Here is a 14,809-nt window from a genome sequence, read left to right as displayed (position 1 = left end):
CAGAGAGTGTTGGTCCAATGAGGACAGAAGGTTTTCTTTGATTTTCCTGGTGGAAAACTTGATATTTTCCACATGGAATTTTATGATCAGTTGGGTGTGAAATTGTATGGGCAAATAGAATTCGTCTCTGTCTCTTGTTAAAAGTTTTAAACTTAGTAAAATAGTTTGTTTAGTGGTACCCAAATGTACATTTATAATTCATTTTTAGATTATCTACTTTAAATTTGATTTTTGGATATTGGGGAATATTATTAAAGACCTACATCTCTTTCAATGAGAAGAATTATGCTAGCTTTTCCCCAGTATTTGGTTTTTCTATGTACAACAGCAGGAGAATATTATCCTGTGACAGCATTTTATTCTAGTGACAGTATCTTTGAAATACGTCTGTGTTTCATTATTTTTTGGGAACTGAACTGTAAGAGTATATTCAAAAGAATTCTATGTTATTAATATATTAAAAGGAAAATGTCTTGGTTAGAAATAACTAAATTTAGCTTAAGTTTTTTATCATTGTCTCCAAATTTCTTAACTGTGTTTGATCTCTTTTTAATTTATATATTTGAAATTTAGGAACAAATAATCATTGGAGATCCCCAAATCCAAAAGATCATATGGTGCATACTTAGAGGCAGAAGGTAATCTCTAAGAGCAGCATCATAATACTCTTCTATAGCACTTGTACTTAATTGATCCCCCTATATACAGGATTTATTTGAATCTCACCATAAACAAGTCACGTGTTCTCTATTTTATAAGATGTGAAAATGAAGGATTAAAGAGGGTAGATCTAGAGGGATGAGTCACTGGTTCTAGACATCTTTTAATTAGTAGGTGATGGAACCCTCAATAACAAGTTGGTAACTATTAGCAAGTTCTCGATAATAACTTTGTATTCTTTATTATGATTTATAACTTTAAAATATATTGCCAGTTTCCTAGATGAATCTGTTATTACTTAGCTTTTTTCAAGTTTCAACTGATTAATGACTCATTTATTTGAAATAATATTTTGGCCCCTATCATGTGAAAACTTGTGTTATAGGCCCTAGAGTCCCATTATGAATAAGACACAGTCTTTCCTGCTTTTTTTTTTTATTTAATAGAGAGATGTTCTACTTTTTTTAATGTTTCAAGTTTTTATCTATCATCTGTCTAATCGATCGATCTATCGATCTGTCTTCTTAAATAGTTTATTGTCAAGTTGGTTTTCATATAACACCTAGTACTCATCCCAGGTGCCCTCCTCCATGCCCATCACCCCCCTTCCCCTCCCCCCCATCAGCCCTCAGTTCTCAGCATTCAAGCGTCTCTCATGGTTTTCCTCCTTCCCACCCCCCAACTATTTTTCCCCTTCTTCTCCCCCATGGTCCTCCATTAAGTTCCTCTTAATCCACCTATACATGCAATCAAGTTTTTATTTAAATTCTCGTTAACATATAGTGTAATTTGGTTTCAGGAGTAGACATCAGTGATTCATCACTTACATATAACACATGTGCACTGAGCACACAGTGCTCATTCTAACACAGTGCCCTCCTTAATGCCCATCACCCATTTAGCCCATCAACCCTACCAACCTCCTCTCCCGCAACCCTCAGTTTGTTCTCTGTACTTAAGAGTTTCTTATGGTTTGCCTCCCTCTCTGTTTTTTTTTCTTTCATCTGTATTGTTTCTTAAATTCCACTTATGAGTGAAATCGTAAGGGTTTGTCTTTATTTGACTGAGTTATTTAGCTTAGCATAATACACTCTAGTTTCATTCATGTTGTTGCAAATGGCAATATTTCATTCCTTTTGATGATTGAGTAATAGTCCATTCTGTATATATACCACATCTTTATCCATTCATCAGTTGATGGACATTTGGGCTCTTTCTATAATTGGCTATTGTTGATAATGCTGCTGTAAAAAGCATGTGCATGGGGGCGCCTGGGTGTCTTAGTCGGCTGAGCGTCCGACTTTCGCTTAGGTCATGATCTCGCCGTTCATGGGTTCGAGCCCCGCGTCGGGCTCTGTGCTGACTGCTGGCTCAGAGCCTGGAACCTATTTCAGAGTCTGTATCTCCCTCTCTCTCTGACCCTCCCCTGCTCACGCTGTCTCTCTCTCTCTCTCTCCTAGAAATAAATAAAAATATAAAAAAAAAAAAAAGCATGTGCGTGTGCCCCTTTGAACCTGTATTTTTGTATACTTTGGGTAAATACCTAGTAGTGCATTTGCTGACTTGTGATGTAGTTCTATTTTTAACTTTTTGAGGAACCTCCATACTGTTTTGCACTGTTTGTGGCTGTCCAAGTTGGCATTCCTACCAACTTTAAGAGGGTTTCCCTTTCGCCACATCCTTACAACACCTATTTCCTGTGTTGTTAATTTTGGCCTTTCTGACAGGTGTAAGGTGGTATCTCATTGTAGTTTTGATTTGTATTTCCCTGATGATGAATGATGTTGAGCATCTTTTTGAACTCTTACATCTGTAGTTGGGATTGTTTGATTGACTTGCTTTTGGAGGATACATCTAATTATGTCCTTCTCCTGCCTAAAATACTTATCCTAGCTTTTACAGTAAAGATTAAAATCATTAAAACATTCTGTAATACCCTTCATGATCTAGCTCCTTCTTGGCTGTCTGTGGTCATCTAAATATCTTCCTCCTTAGCCACTCAACACTTTTTGCCTTTTCCACTTGGTCTTCATTCACTCAGGTGTTTTACCATATTGTTTCACTAGTCAATCGCCTAAACAACTTTCACCCCATAGATATTGGAAATTGACACTTTCTCTGAGTAGGTCATATTCCCTTAATCTGTTCCTTCATGTGATATAGTTTCTGTTTTTCACTGCGCTTTTCAAAGAAGTGATCTTACACTGGTTTATGTGATTATGTAATAGTTCTCCTTTCTTTTTGCTTAACGTCCATAAGGACAATTTCTTTTTCTATGGAGGACATTTATCCTGAAAACCTTCAATCCATTGAAGGCACAAGTAAATATTTATTGACATGCAGCTGGTAATTTTTTAAGTGATTTCATTTTTTTTTTTTTTTTTTGGTTCTCTGATTGTTGAGGTTTTAGATTGTATGTGTTTTTGACAGCCAAGTCTGTCTCCTGTTTACTTAATACGTGTAAAATGTGCCCTTGGTCAAAGGAAAAAGCCAGTGACTTTAGTTACTAAACTTGAACTAAAATGTTAGTGATATTTTCTAATCAGAATTCTCAAGGTCATATTTGATTATTACATATATAAAATATATTCTATGTGTTTACATTTCCTTTCTCTTTTTTCCTGAGTAGTTGTATATTTTTACTTAAGTAGGTGAATTATTTATATTGATTAGCCTCTCTAGGAGATGATGAGAAAATGAAGGGGCATTTTGCTCCTTTTGTATTTTGTTCACTTGCTACCACCCATGGTTCACTGTACAATTTTGGACACTGCATATTATAGTAATCCAGAACTTGATTATATTTTTATTTTAGTGATAAGTTCTACTCCTTTTTCTCTGTTATCTAATATTTAAATTGAAATAGTATTTCAGAAATTTGAAAAATAGTGAATTATTTTCATAACAATGATATAGTTTGCATTTTATAGTTATGTGCAAATGCTACAATCATGGTGATTAAAAAATATACTGGTGGGGATGTGAAAGGGGTATTCTCATACATTGATGAATGTGAAACTATTCAAACTGTTAAGAAGCATGCATTAAAACGATCAGTGTAGATGTATGTGTACTAATGTAGAAATCTTGATATCTTGGGCGCCTGGGTGACTTAGTCAGTTAAGCATCCGACTTTTGCTTAGGTCATGATCTTGCGGTTCGTGGGTTCGAGCCCCATGTCGGGCTCTGTGCTGACTGTCAGCTCAGAGCCTGGAGCCTGTTTCAGAGTCTGTGACTCCCTCTCTCTCTGACCCTCCCCTGCTCATGCTGTGTCTCTCTCTCTCCCTCTTCTAGAAATAAATAAAACATTTAAAAAAAAAAAAGAAAGCTTGATATCTAAGAGTGTTGTTTATAAAAAGCAGGCTGTAGACCCCTCCACATGCATTAAATTTAAATGTATATGAATGCATAAAATCAGTAGAAGTCTGTAGTTGTGTATGCTGAACTTTAAGTAGTTATCAGGGATTTAGGTGGGATCAGGAATAGGAAAGAGGAGCTTTTATCTTTCATTTTACCTACCATTTAATTAAACACAAAGTTTTTTTTCGAGTATTGATGTATTGTGTAAGTTAAAGAGTCATTGTATACAGGGCTAAAATATACATCTCTTAGCTTTTTAAACTGGTTTATTTCTGAGTTAGTGAAGTTTTGTACTTAATATTTTGGAAAAAGTGATCTAATCTTATTTTACTTTACAGGATATGAGTAATAACAAAAATACATTTTTGGAACGAATTTGTAGGTTCAAGCTTTGCATTTGGGGACTCTATATAAATCTTTAGATCCAGCTGTTGCTGAGGATATTCTTTCAGTTGCTGTGAGGTGTGTTGATTTTAAGAGAATGGACGGCTGTTCCTCGAGTGTGTCTATGGCAAAAAAAATTTGCCTATGAACATGAATGGATTGTTAATTCCTTTGCAGTGAGTAGTAAAAACTACTTCCACGTTTTTAATTTGCAAGTTTGAAGGAAGAATTTTCCTTAAAGAAATGGCCAGTTGTTCCAGAATTTTCATCAGCTCTGTATTATAATTTGTCAGCAGATGGCACAAACAGAGTCTTTTAAAGTATTTGTTAATTAGGACATATTCATTGTCAATCTTAGCTACTACACAGTCAGGACCTACTTGTTTCTGTTTCCCTAAATTTACCCTGGAGTTTGTCCAAGTTGAGTTTTAATGAGTTGTTTATTCCACTAGTTACATTAGGATTTATTTTTCCCTAGAGAATAATGTTTGAATCGATAGTTTTTAAACCTATTCTGTAAAGTGAACATTTGTTTAGACTAGGACTTCTGGATATGTGAAATAAGCATTTGTTAAATAATTTTACCAACTTAGGTGTTAAAAAGTTTAATGATTTTTTTTCAAAAAAATTAGCTAAGTCCAGAAGTTGTTAGGTATTTTTAGTATGAACTTGATTGAACTGGTTTCTTTAAAAAGAAATTAAATAAAAATATAGTGGCCTAAATCAAAGGGAAAATTGTTTTATTGTGCATATTCATTAATTTTAATAAGTCTCCAAAATAGCTTAAATAAAGCTTTAAAAGATATTGATCTGTAATTTCTGAAGCAAATATGGTATGATGTTATTCTTAGATGAATTGGATCTGAGGAAATGGATACATGGTGATTTATAATTTTTTTAATATTTGTTATTAGACATAATTCAAACTTTACCAGAACAAAATGGAATGAAACCTCTTTTCATTGATACTGTTACACTAACAGGTACATTGTATAACCTACCATCTTTTCCCAAATTATTTCTAAATAGTTTATTTTAGTTCAAATGCTACCGAGTACTTAAAAGAAGCATAATAAAATGTACTTTTATTTGTGTTCCTCTATAGCTGGAAAATAAAACCACAAAGCCATGTACTACATGTATGATATAGCTTCTTTATTATTGAATTCTGGCTTTTGTACAAAGTGCATTCTTCCCTTTGATGTCAAATTAAATTGAGTCTGAAGGAGGGAATTGCCCCCTACCCTTGGGCATTATTAAATGTAGAATAAATTAATCAATTTGATTTTGTGTATGTTTGACTTTTTATTCAAGTCTATGTTACCCATTTGGGAACCGTTTTATGTAACATACGATGGCTTGAAAGTTAGAGTACCATATACAGTAGCTGAATTTGTTATGAAATAGTAAAGGCTCACTTGTAAAAAGAATCCCACTTTAATTTTCCCTTATTAATAATTACTGCTATAGTTATAAGAACATGGCTCTTGCTACACCATAGGGTTTTCCTTACAGTGTCTATCTAAAGATAGAGTGGTTAGATTAATAGTATATTTTTATATCATAGGTGTTACAAATATTTTTTTTTAGTTAGTATCACTACTAATAAACTATTTTTGGTCAGGAATTTTTGGATCATCATGTTTTTAAGTGCTTATTAAAGTAAAAATAATTTATAAAATGGCTGCAATGTTAGGAAAGCAGAAGTAACAATAATGACATTATAAATTTGTGAATTGGGTCCTTTTGTTTTTCCATCTGTCTCTTTTGATCTCTATTATTTTACCAGTTTGGTTTAAATAATGTTTTATTCAGTACATATTTGTTTCCTGGTCTGTTCATTTCAGTCCTTGGGTTTTCTGGTGGAATGGTACCAGAATTGTGGCTTGAAGGGTAAATCTAGGTAGAGCCACGTATAGCCATTACATACTTGAAAACTGTATGGGTAAGGTGATAGATGTGTTAATATGAAACTGTGTATTTAAATTTCCTGATGTGTTAATTAAAAGAGGTGGGTCATTTTCTTTTTGTTGTTTGATATTTTTGAGCGAGAGAAAGCAGTATTAGACCACTGTTCCTCGGAGAGTTCTGACTCCTTGAGGGAATTTTTTTTGTTTTAATGACATAAAATCCACATAATACAACAAACACCATTTTAATTATTTTTAACTGTACAATTCTTTTGTTTTTAGTATTTTCACACCGTTTTGTAGGCATTGTCCCTATCTAATTGCATAACATTTTCTGAATTCAAAAAAAAAAAAAAAAAAACCCAATCCTGTCTTTGTGATTTTGGACATTTCATATGAACACAAACATACAATATGTGGCCCTTTCTGCTTGGCTTCTCTCATTTAGCATGTTTTCCATGTTCATTCATGTTGTTGTAGCATTAATAGCACTCCATTCCATTTAGTGGCCAAATAATATTCTTTTGTGTGGACATACATATATATATTGTTTATCCATTTCTCATTTGGATTGTTGGGTTATGTTGTTCACACTTTTGGGCTATTGAGAGTAATGCCTCTGTGAACAAGGCATGTATGAGTTTCTATATGAATATGGTTTCAGTTCCCATGGTGTATATGTAGCAATATAATTTCTGGGTCATATAGTAACTCTATATTTACTTTTTTGATAAACTGACAGATTGTTTTGCACAGTCGCTTAACGGTTTTCCACTGCTACCTTGATGGTTACAATTCCTCTCTATCCTTGCCAACAACTGTTATTTTCCATTTTTATTTTCCTTTTATTATAGCCATCCTAGTGGGTTTGAAGAGGCAGCTCACTATAGTTTTGATTTTCATTTCCCTAATGATGTTGAGTATCTTTTAATGTGCATATGGCTACTTGTGTATCTTTGGAGAAATGTCTGTTCTAGTTCTTTTTAAATTGGGCTGTATATCTTTGTTGTTGAGTAGTGGGAGTTCCTCTATATGGACAGTAGTCTCTTATTACCTATGTAGTTTTCAAATATTTCATCTATCCTATTATCNCTCTATCCTTGCCAACAACTGTTATTTTCCATTTTTATTTTCCTTTTATTATAGCCATCCTAGTGGGTTTGAAGAGGCAGCTCACTATAGTTTTGATTTTCATTTCCCTAATGATGTTGAGTATCTTTTAATGTGCATATGGCTACTTGTGTATCTTTGGAGAAATGTCTGTTCTAGTTCTTTTTAAATTGGGCTGTATATCTTTGTTGTTGAGTAGTGGGAGTTCCTCTATATGGACAGTAATCTCTTATTACCTATGTAGTTTTCAAATATTTCATCTATCCTATTTTCATTTTCTGGATAGTAGCCTTTGATATACAACATTTGAAATTTTTGATGAAGTCCAATTTATCTCTTTTTTCTTTTGTTGCTTTTACTTTTGGTATGATATTTGTGAAAGTTTTATTAATCTAAGATCGTGAAGATTTACAGTTATATTTCTTTCTAAGAGTTTTATAGTTTTATCTCAGTGTCTCAACTGTATATAGCTGTTATGTGAAGTCTTCTATTCCTCTAGTGGTGAGTTGTGCACACACATTATTTTTACTAGACTGCAGTGGTCAGATTTGGGAGGATAACAAGAAGTGGGAGAGATTCTAGAAAAGTCCTGGTACCACGACATTACTTTGCCTGAGTAAATGCCCATAGAATTTTTTTAAAAACTCCTTTTAGTATAGTTTTACTAGGGTAATGGTCATTCCTAATCAGTATTTTCTGTGACTCACTGTATGCTTGGTAGGTAGATTTGAGTCTTTATTTTAGGCAAGATTTCTTTTGTTAGATATTTCTGTATACTACTTCTTTTGTTTTGTCTTTTTTCTCCAGGAACACTTGATTAGGAGTGTGTGTGTGTGTGTGTGTGTGTAGTAGATGGACCTTTTCTGTAATTTATCTTCATGTCTTTTCTGAAATCATTTTATTACTAAAAAAACTACATTTTGTTTGATCTTGTGAATGTTTTCTATCCTGTTTCTGACTGGATTTTGAGTTATGTTTTCTTTGTTTAACTTCCAACTATTTGAGCATTTTACAAACACCTTTCTTTTATTAAAGGTTTATAGTTTAAGTCCATAGTGATCAGTATATATAATCTGTATGATTTCATTCCTTTTAATAATAGGCTTGTTTTTGTGGGCTAAGTGTAGTCTGCCTTGATGAATGTATATTTTGCTGTTGTTAGGAGGGTGTGTTCTGGTAAGTGTTGGTTTAGCCAAGTTGATCAGTTGCATTATTTGTCTTTCTTTCTTTACTGACTTGTTCTTTCTCCTTGTTCTAGTACTTACTAAAGAGACAAATGTTGAATCTCCAGTTTTTGGATTTGTGTATTTCTATTTTCAGGGTTTTAAAAAATTGAAATGTAGTTAACCTACAATATTACATTTGTTTCAGGTGTGCAACATGGTGATTTGACATTTATATACAGTTGACACTTGACCATGACAGGTTTGAACTGCTCAGGTCCACTAATACCAGATTATTTTTGATAAATACAGTATAATCCTGTAAATGTATTTTGAGTATAGTATATAATATACAACAGTTAATCTAATGGTAAGGCTTAAGGCCAATAGTAGGCTATTAGTAAAGTTTTTGGAGAGTCAAAAGTTACATGTGAATTTTTGACTACATAGGGGTCAGGGGCCCAGCCCCTGTTTGTCCAAGGGTCAGCTGTCCATTATGAAATTATTCACATAAGTCTAGCTAGCATCTGGCATCATACAAAGTTTTTACAGTCTTATTGACTGTATTACTTATGCTCTATTTTACATCACTGTGATTTTTTAAATTTTAAACGGAAGTTTGTACCTCTTAATCCCCTTCATCTGTTTTGCCCTTCTTCCTACCTCCCCACCCTCCCTCCTCTGGCAACCAACAGTTTGTTTTCTTGTATTTATGAGTCTGCTTCTGTTTTGTTTGTTCAGTTGTTTTTAAGCTCCACGTTTTTTGTGAAATCACACTGAATTTATCTATCTCTGACTTACTCACTTGGTATAACACCCTGAAGGACCATCCATGTTGCTGCAAATGGCAAGATAACATTCTTTTTTATGTCCGAGTAGTAATCTGTTGTGTGTGTGCATGCGTGCGTGCATGGGCACGTTTATGTGTGTATACCAGATCATCTTTATCCATTCATTTATTGGTAGTCACTTAGGTTGCATAACCTTGCTATTGTAAATAATGGTGGAATGAACATGAGCGTGCATATGTCTTTTATAATTAGAGTTTTTGTTTTCTTTGGGTAGATACCCAGGAATGGAATTGCTGGATCTTACTGTAGTTTTGTTTTTAATTTTTGAAAAATCTCCATACTGTTTTCCATGGTAGCTGTACCACTTTACATTCCCATCAGTAGTACAGGAGAGTTATTTTTTCCACATCCATGTTAACACTTGTTCACTTATTATTATTTTTTAATAATAGTCATTCTGACAGGTATGAGGTGGTATCTCATTGTGGTTTTGATTTGCATTTCCCTGATGATTAATGATGTTGACCATCTTTTCATGTTTCTTTTGGCCATCTGTAGGTTTTCTTTGGAAAAATGTTTATTCATGTCCTCTGCCCATGTTTTAATTGCATTGTTTGTTATTTTGGTGTTGAGTTGTATGAGTTCTTTATATATTTTGGATTCTAACCCTTTATTGGGTCTGACATTTGCAAATATCTTCTCCAGTTCAGTTGGTTGACTTTTTATTTGGTTGATGGTTTCCTTCTCTGTACAAAAGCTTTTTCTTGGAGGAACAAGGGGGAGAAGAAGGGCGGAAATGGTGGGGGAAAGGGAGAGAAGCAAACCATGAGAGACTCTTGAATGCTGACAAAAACTGAGGACTGATGGATGTGGGGGGAGGGGGGGATGGGCATGGAGGAGGACACTTGTGGGGATGAGCACTGAGTGTTATGTGGAAACTAATTTGACAATAAACTATTAAAAAAAAAAACTTTTTATGTTAATGCAGTCCCAATAGTTTATTTTTGCTTTTGTTTCCCTTGCCAGAGGAGATCTATCTAGAAAAATGTTTTATGGCCAGTGTCAAAGAAATTACTCCTTATGTTCTTTTGTAGGGTTTTTATAGTTTCAGGTCTGACATGGATATCTTTAATCTATTCTGAGTTTATTTTTGTGTATGGTATAAACAGGTGGCCCAGTCTTTTGAATGTAGCCATCCAGTTTTCTCAACACCATTTATTGAAGAGACTGTCTCTTCCCTATAGTATGTTTTTGCTTTTTTTGTTGTAGATTAATTGGCCATGTAATTGTGGGTTTGCTTCTGGGCTGTCTATTCTAATCCATTGATATATATGTTTCTATTTTTGTGCCACTAACACACGGTACCATACTGTTTGATTATTATAGCTTTGTGGTATAGTTCGAAATAAGGGAATGTGATTACCTTTGCTTGAAAAATGCTTTGACTTTGTTTTTGTTTTTTTTTTTGTTTTTGTTTTTTTTTGGTGTGTATGTGTGGTTCCATACAAATTTTAGGATTATTTCTCTTCTATGAAAAATACCATTGGTATTTTGATAGGGATTGCATTGAATATATAGATTGCTTTGGTTAGTATGAACATTTTAGCAATATTAATCCCTTAAAGATTCAACAATATATAATTTATATGTATTAACAGCATATGTCAATAGAATTAATTCTTCCATCAGAATGGTATATCTTTCCATTTATTTCTGTCATTTTTATTTTCTTTCATCAGTGTCTTAGGGTTGTTAGAGTACAGTTTTTTTTTTTTCTTGGTTAAATTTATTCTTAGGAATTTTATTTTTTTTTTTTAAAGTTTTTAAAATGATTTATTTTTGAGAGAAGGAGAGAGAGACAGACAGACAGCATGAGCAGGGGAGAGTCAGAGAAAGAGGAGACACAGAATCCGAAGACAGGCTCCAGGCTCTGAGCTGTCAGCACAGAGCTGGACATGGGGCTCAAACCCATGAACCGTGAGATCATGACCTGAGCCGAAGTCGGTCGCTCAACCAACTGAGCCACCCAGGTTCCCCCAGGAATTTTATTATTGTTGATGCAGTTGTAAATGGTATTTTCTTAATTTCTTTCTCTGCTATTTCATTATTAGTGTATAGAAATGCAACAGATTTCTGTGTATTAACTTTGTATCCTGCAATTTTACTGAATTCATTTATTAAATTTCTTTTTCTGATAGAGTCCTTTGGATTTTCTGTACATAATATCATATCATCTATAAAGAGTGAGTTTTACTTCTTCCATACCCAGTTGGATACTTAAAAATTTTTTTGTGTGTGGTTGCTGTGGCTAGGATTTTCAATACTATGTTGAATAAAAGTAATAAGAGTGGGTTTCCTTGTCTTGTTCTGATCTTAGGAAAAAAACTTCCAGCTTTTCACCATTGTGTATGATGTTAGCTGTGGGATTTTCCATATATGGCCTTGTTATGTAGAGGTATATTCCCTCTATACCCACTTTATTCAGTTTTTATCGTAAGTGTATGTTGAATTTTGTCACCTTCTTTCTCTGCATCTATTGAAATGTTTGTATGGTTTTTATCTTTAATTTTATTAACATGGTGTATCATGTCAGTTAATTTCTCGATTTTCAACCATCTTTGCATTCCTGAAAGGAATCCTACTTGATCATGGTGTATGATCCTTTTAATGTATTGTTGAATTTGGTTTGCTTCTATTTTGTTGAGGACTTTTCATCTATGGCTTATCAGTCTGCAATTTTCTTTTTTGTAGTGTCTTTGGTTTTGGAATCAGAAAAATACTGCATTGTAAAAGGCATCTGTTTGTTTCCTTGTACCAACTAATCTGTGTTTTTGTACCCTCTGCCTGTCTTTAAGATTTTCTTTTTAACTCTGGTTTTCAGCAGTGATTGTAATGTATCTTCGGTATGATTTTAAGTCTCTGCTTGGGGTTTATTGAACTTCTAAGATTCTGGAGCTTATTGTTTTCTTAAAATTGTGGCCATTATTGCCTTAAATATTTTTCTGTTCCACTTCTCTCAATTCTCTCCTCTATTTTGGGACTCCCAATTACACCTGTTTGAGGTTGCCTGATACTGTCCCAAAGCTCATGAAGACTTTTCCCAATTACTTGAGGCCTTTTTCTTTGATCCTTGATCTCCTAGAACCTTCCTAAGAATTATGAATTGCATCTCAAAATTGTCAGGGAAGCAAGAGGGAGGAACGCATTTATCCCTACATTTCCAGGCTGTCCGTGCATGAACACAGAGTAATTCCCATGGGAGCCTCTCACTGTCAGTTGCTTTAGGCAATGACTGTAAAAATCTGCATTAATTGGTCTTTATAGCAGTGGCTGGAATAAGAGGTAGGATTGACAGGCCTTTGAGGTTTTATTACAAGAGATGCAAAGTACTCTCTGGGTGAATACTGCTGGGAAGATGATAAAGGGTAGAGGTTTATGGGGTTGAGGAAGAGTAGGGTGACTGAGTCTACTACAGTAGCATCCTAATATTTTCTCTTGGTTTTTCTTTCTCCACTTTCTCTTGCATATTTCATTTATTTTATCATCTTGTTCATAGACATACTAAGTATTTTCTAACTTTGAAGCTTTGTTATTTGGAAAATTTAATTATATAAGGTACCTCATTCAAAGAAAGAACCAGACAAAGAAGACAGTAGTGAATTAGATATTCCTGGACAGATTCTAAAAACAATTTTCTGTTACTGCCAGACAAGAACCTGGTTATAATATAAATTTTTCATAAATATTTATGAGAGGAAGTAAAGAATAGAGTCTTCTGGATTAGAATCTGGATTTTTACTTAATTTATTAATTTTTGGATTTTTACTTAAGAGTTTTATAATATTTGATTCAATGAGTTAATAGATATAAGACATTTAGAACAATGCAGAACTGGTAGTAAATTTTCTTAAGTGTTAACTAGTATTATTTTTCTTGTTTCTTTTGAAGATTATTTTGGCTGAAAACTTGTAGTTGTTTGAACAGAGTGTGTGTGTGTGTGTGTGTGTGTGTGTGTGTGTGTATGGACATTAGTTTATATTTTTGTTTTTTATTGGAAGAGATTCTGAAATAGTGACATTTAATGTATGAAATAGTAGGGGTGCCTGGGTGGCTCAGTCAGTGAAGCATCCGGTTTTGGCTCAGGTTATGATCTCACGGTTCGTGAGTTTGAGCCTGACATTGGGCTCTGTGCTGACAGCTCAGAGCCTGGAGCCTGCTTTGGATTCTGTGTCTCCTTTTCTCTCCACCCCTCTCCTGCTTGCACTCTGTTTCTCCCTCTCTCAAAAATAAATAAACATTAAAAAATTTTTAAGTATGAAATTGTATATCTCTTTGATTTAATTATATTTAAAATATTTTTTATATATATATTTTCTTTTTCTTTCTTCTTTTTTTTTTTTTTGCTTAAAATCTTGGTCATTTTATATGTTGTTATTCTTTGTCTTTTCTTCTGCAGGACCAAAAGATCTCAGATTGCTATAACTGAAGGTATATTTGAACTTCCAAATCTCACAATTCAAGCTACAAGAGCACAGACACTTCTGCTGCAAGCGATATATCAAAGTTGGTCTCATACTGGAAATGTCCACTCTTTATCAGTGAATGAAGCTTTGATGAATGAAGTTTTCCAAACTATTGGTAAGAACACAATTTTCATGGCACATATATGGAAAATTCTTACTAGTGGTGACTAATACTGTATTATTCAAATGCATAAGTATAGCCTGCTGAACTTAAATTGTGTAGTGTATTTCTGTGATACTTACAACTCCAAAAAAAAATTCAAGATATGAGGTAAGCTGTTCAGTTTTATTCCCTGCAACCAATTTCTGGTTATATTTTATAGTTTAAAGAGGTTATTTTTTACCAATGTCTTGTACGGTTAATCCTTTGAGCTTACATGGGTAACTTCTGAGGGAATCAATGTAATGTGTATATTTGAAATGATAGCCAAATCAAGTATAATTGCAGTATGTTTAATTAGTAAATTGGAATAAAGTTCTTGATCATGATACTTTAAACCATGGTAAGCAAATTATCCTTTTTGCATACTCTTACACCTTGAATGAATGAGTTAACTACTAAAAATAAAAAATCTGCTTTGATGCCAGGATAGGAGATACTATCTTTATCTTGTCACTTAACGTTTCAGGTAAACAAAAAAACTTACAGAATATTTGCTTTGTTTTTAGTTGTCTCAGTTTAAAGTAATCTTGTTAGTTTTGTCAGGAACACTAAAGTAGTTTTGAAAGGAGGATATTATTTTTATTAAATTTAATTATCATAATAATTAAATTTCTTATTTGCCTATGAGAATAAGACATTGGCTTTTTTGCTGTTCTTATATGATGCTTTTGAACATTATAATTTGAGATCTTACTATGGGGGAATATATTATAAACTCTAAAAAAAAAAAGCTTTATAGTTAAAG

At 33.5% G+C, this 14,809-nt stretch overlaps 1 protein-coding gene across 2 annotated transcripts in view; it reads left to right on the top strand.

Moving 5' to 3' along the window:
- The window catches only part of VPS13B (vacuolar protein sorting 13 homolog B), a 761,997-nt gene that overhangs the window by 113,692 nt on the left and 633,496 nt on the right, over nucleotides 1-14,809 (top strand). For both annotated transcript variants that reach the window (XM_077748161.1, XM_077748160.1), the window contains exon 17: nucleotides 13,835-14,016. In XM_077748161.1, coding sequence (XP_077604287.1) covers nucleotides 13,835-14,016 — 182 coding nt within the window. The remainder of the gene's footprint in view (nucleotides 1-13,834; nucleotides 14,017-14,809) is intronic.

This window comes from Crocuta crocuta, unplaced genomic scaffold (genome assembly GCF_008692635.1).
Source record: "Crocuta crocuta isolate KB4526 unplaced genomic scaffold, BGI_CrCroc_1.0 scaffold39, whole genome shotgun sequence".
Taxonomy (NCBI): Eukaryota; Metazoa; Chordata; class Mammalia; order Carnivora; family Hyaenidae; genus Crocuta; species Crocuta crocuta.
The sequence above is the reverse complement of the archived record's forward strand: the minus strand, read 5'-3'. Positions and strand labels throughout refer to the sequence as shown.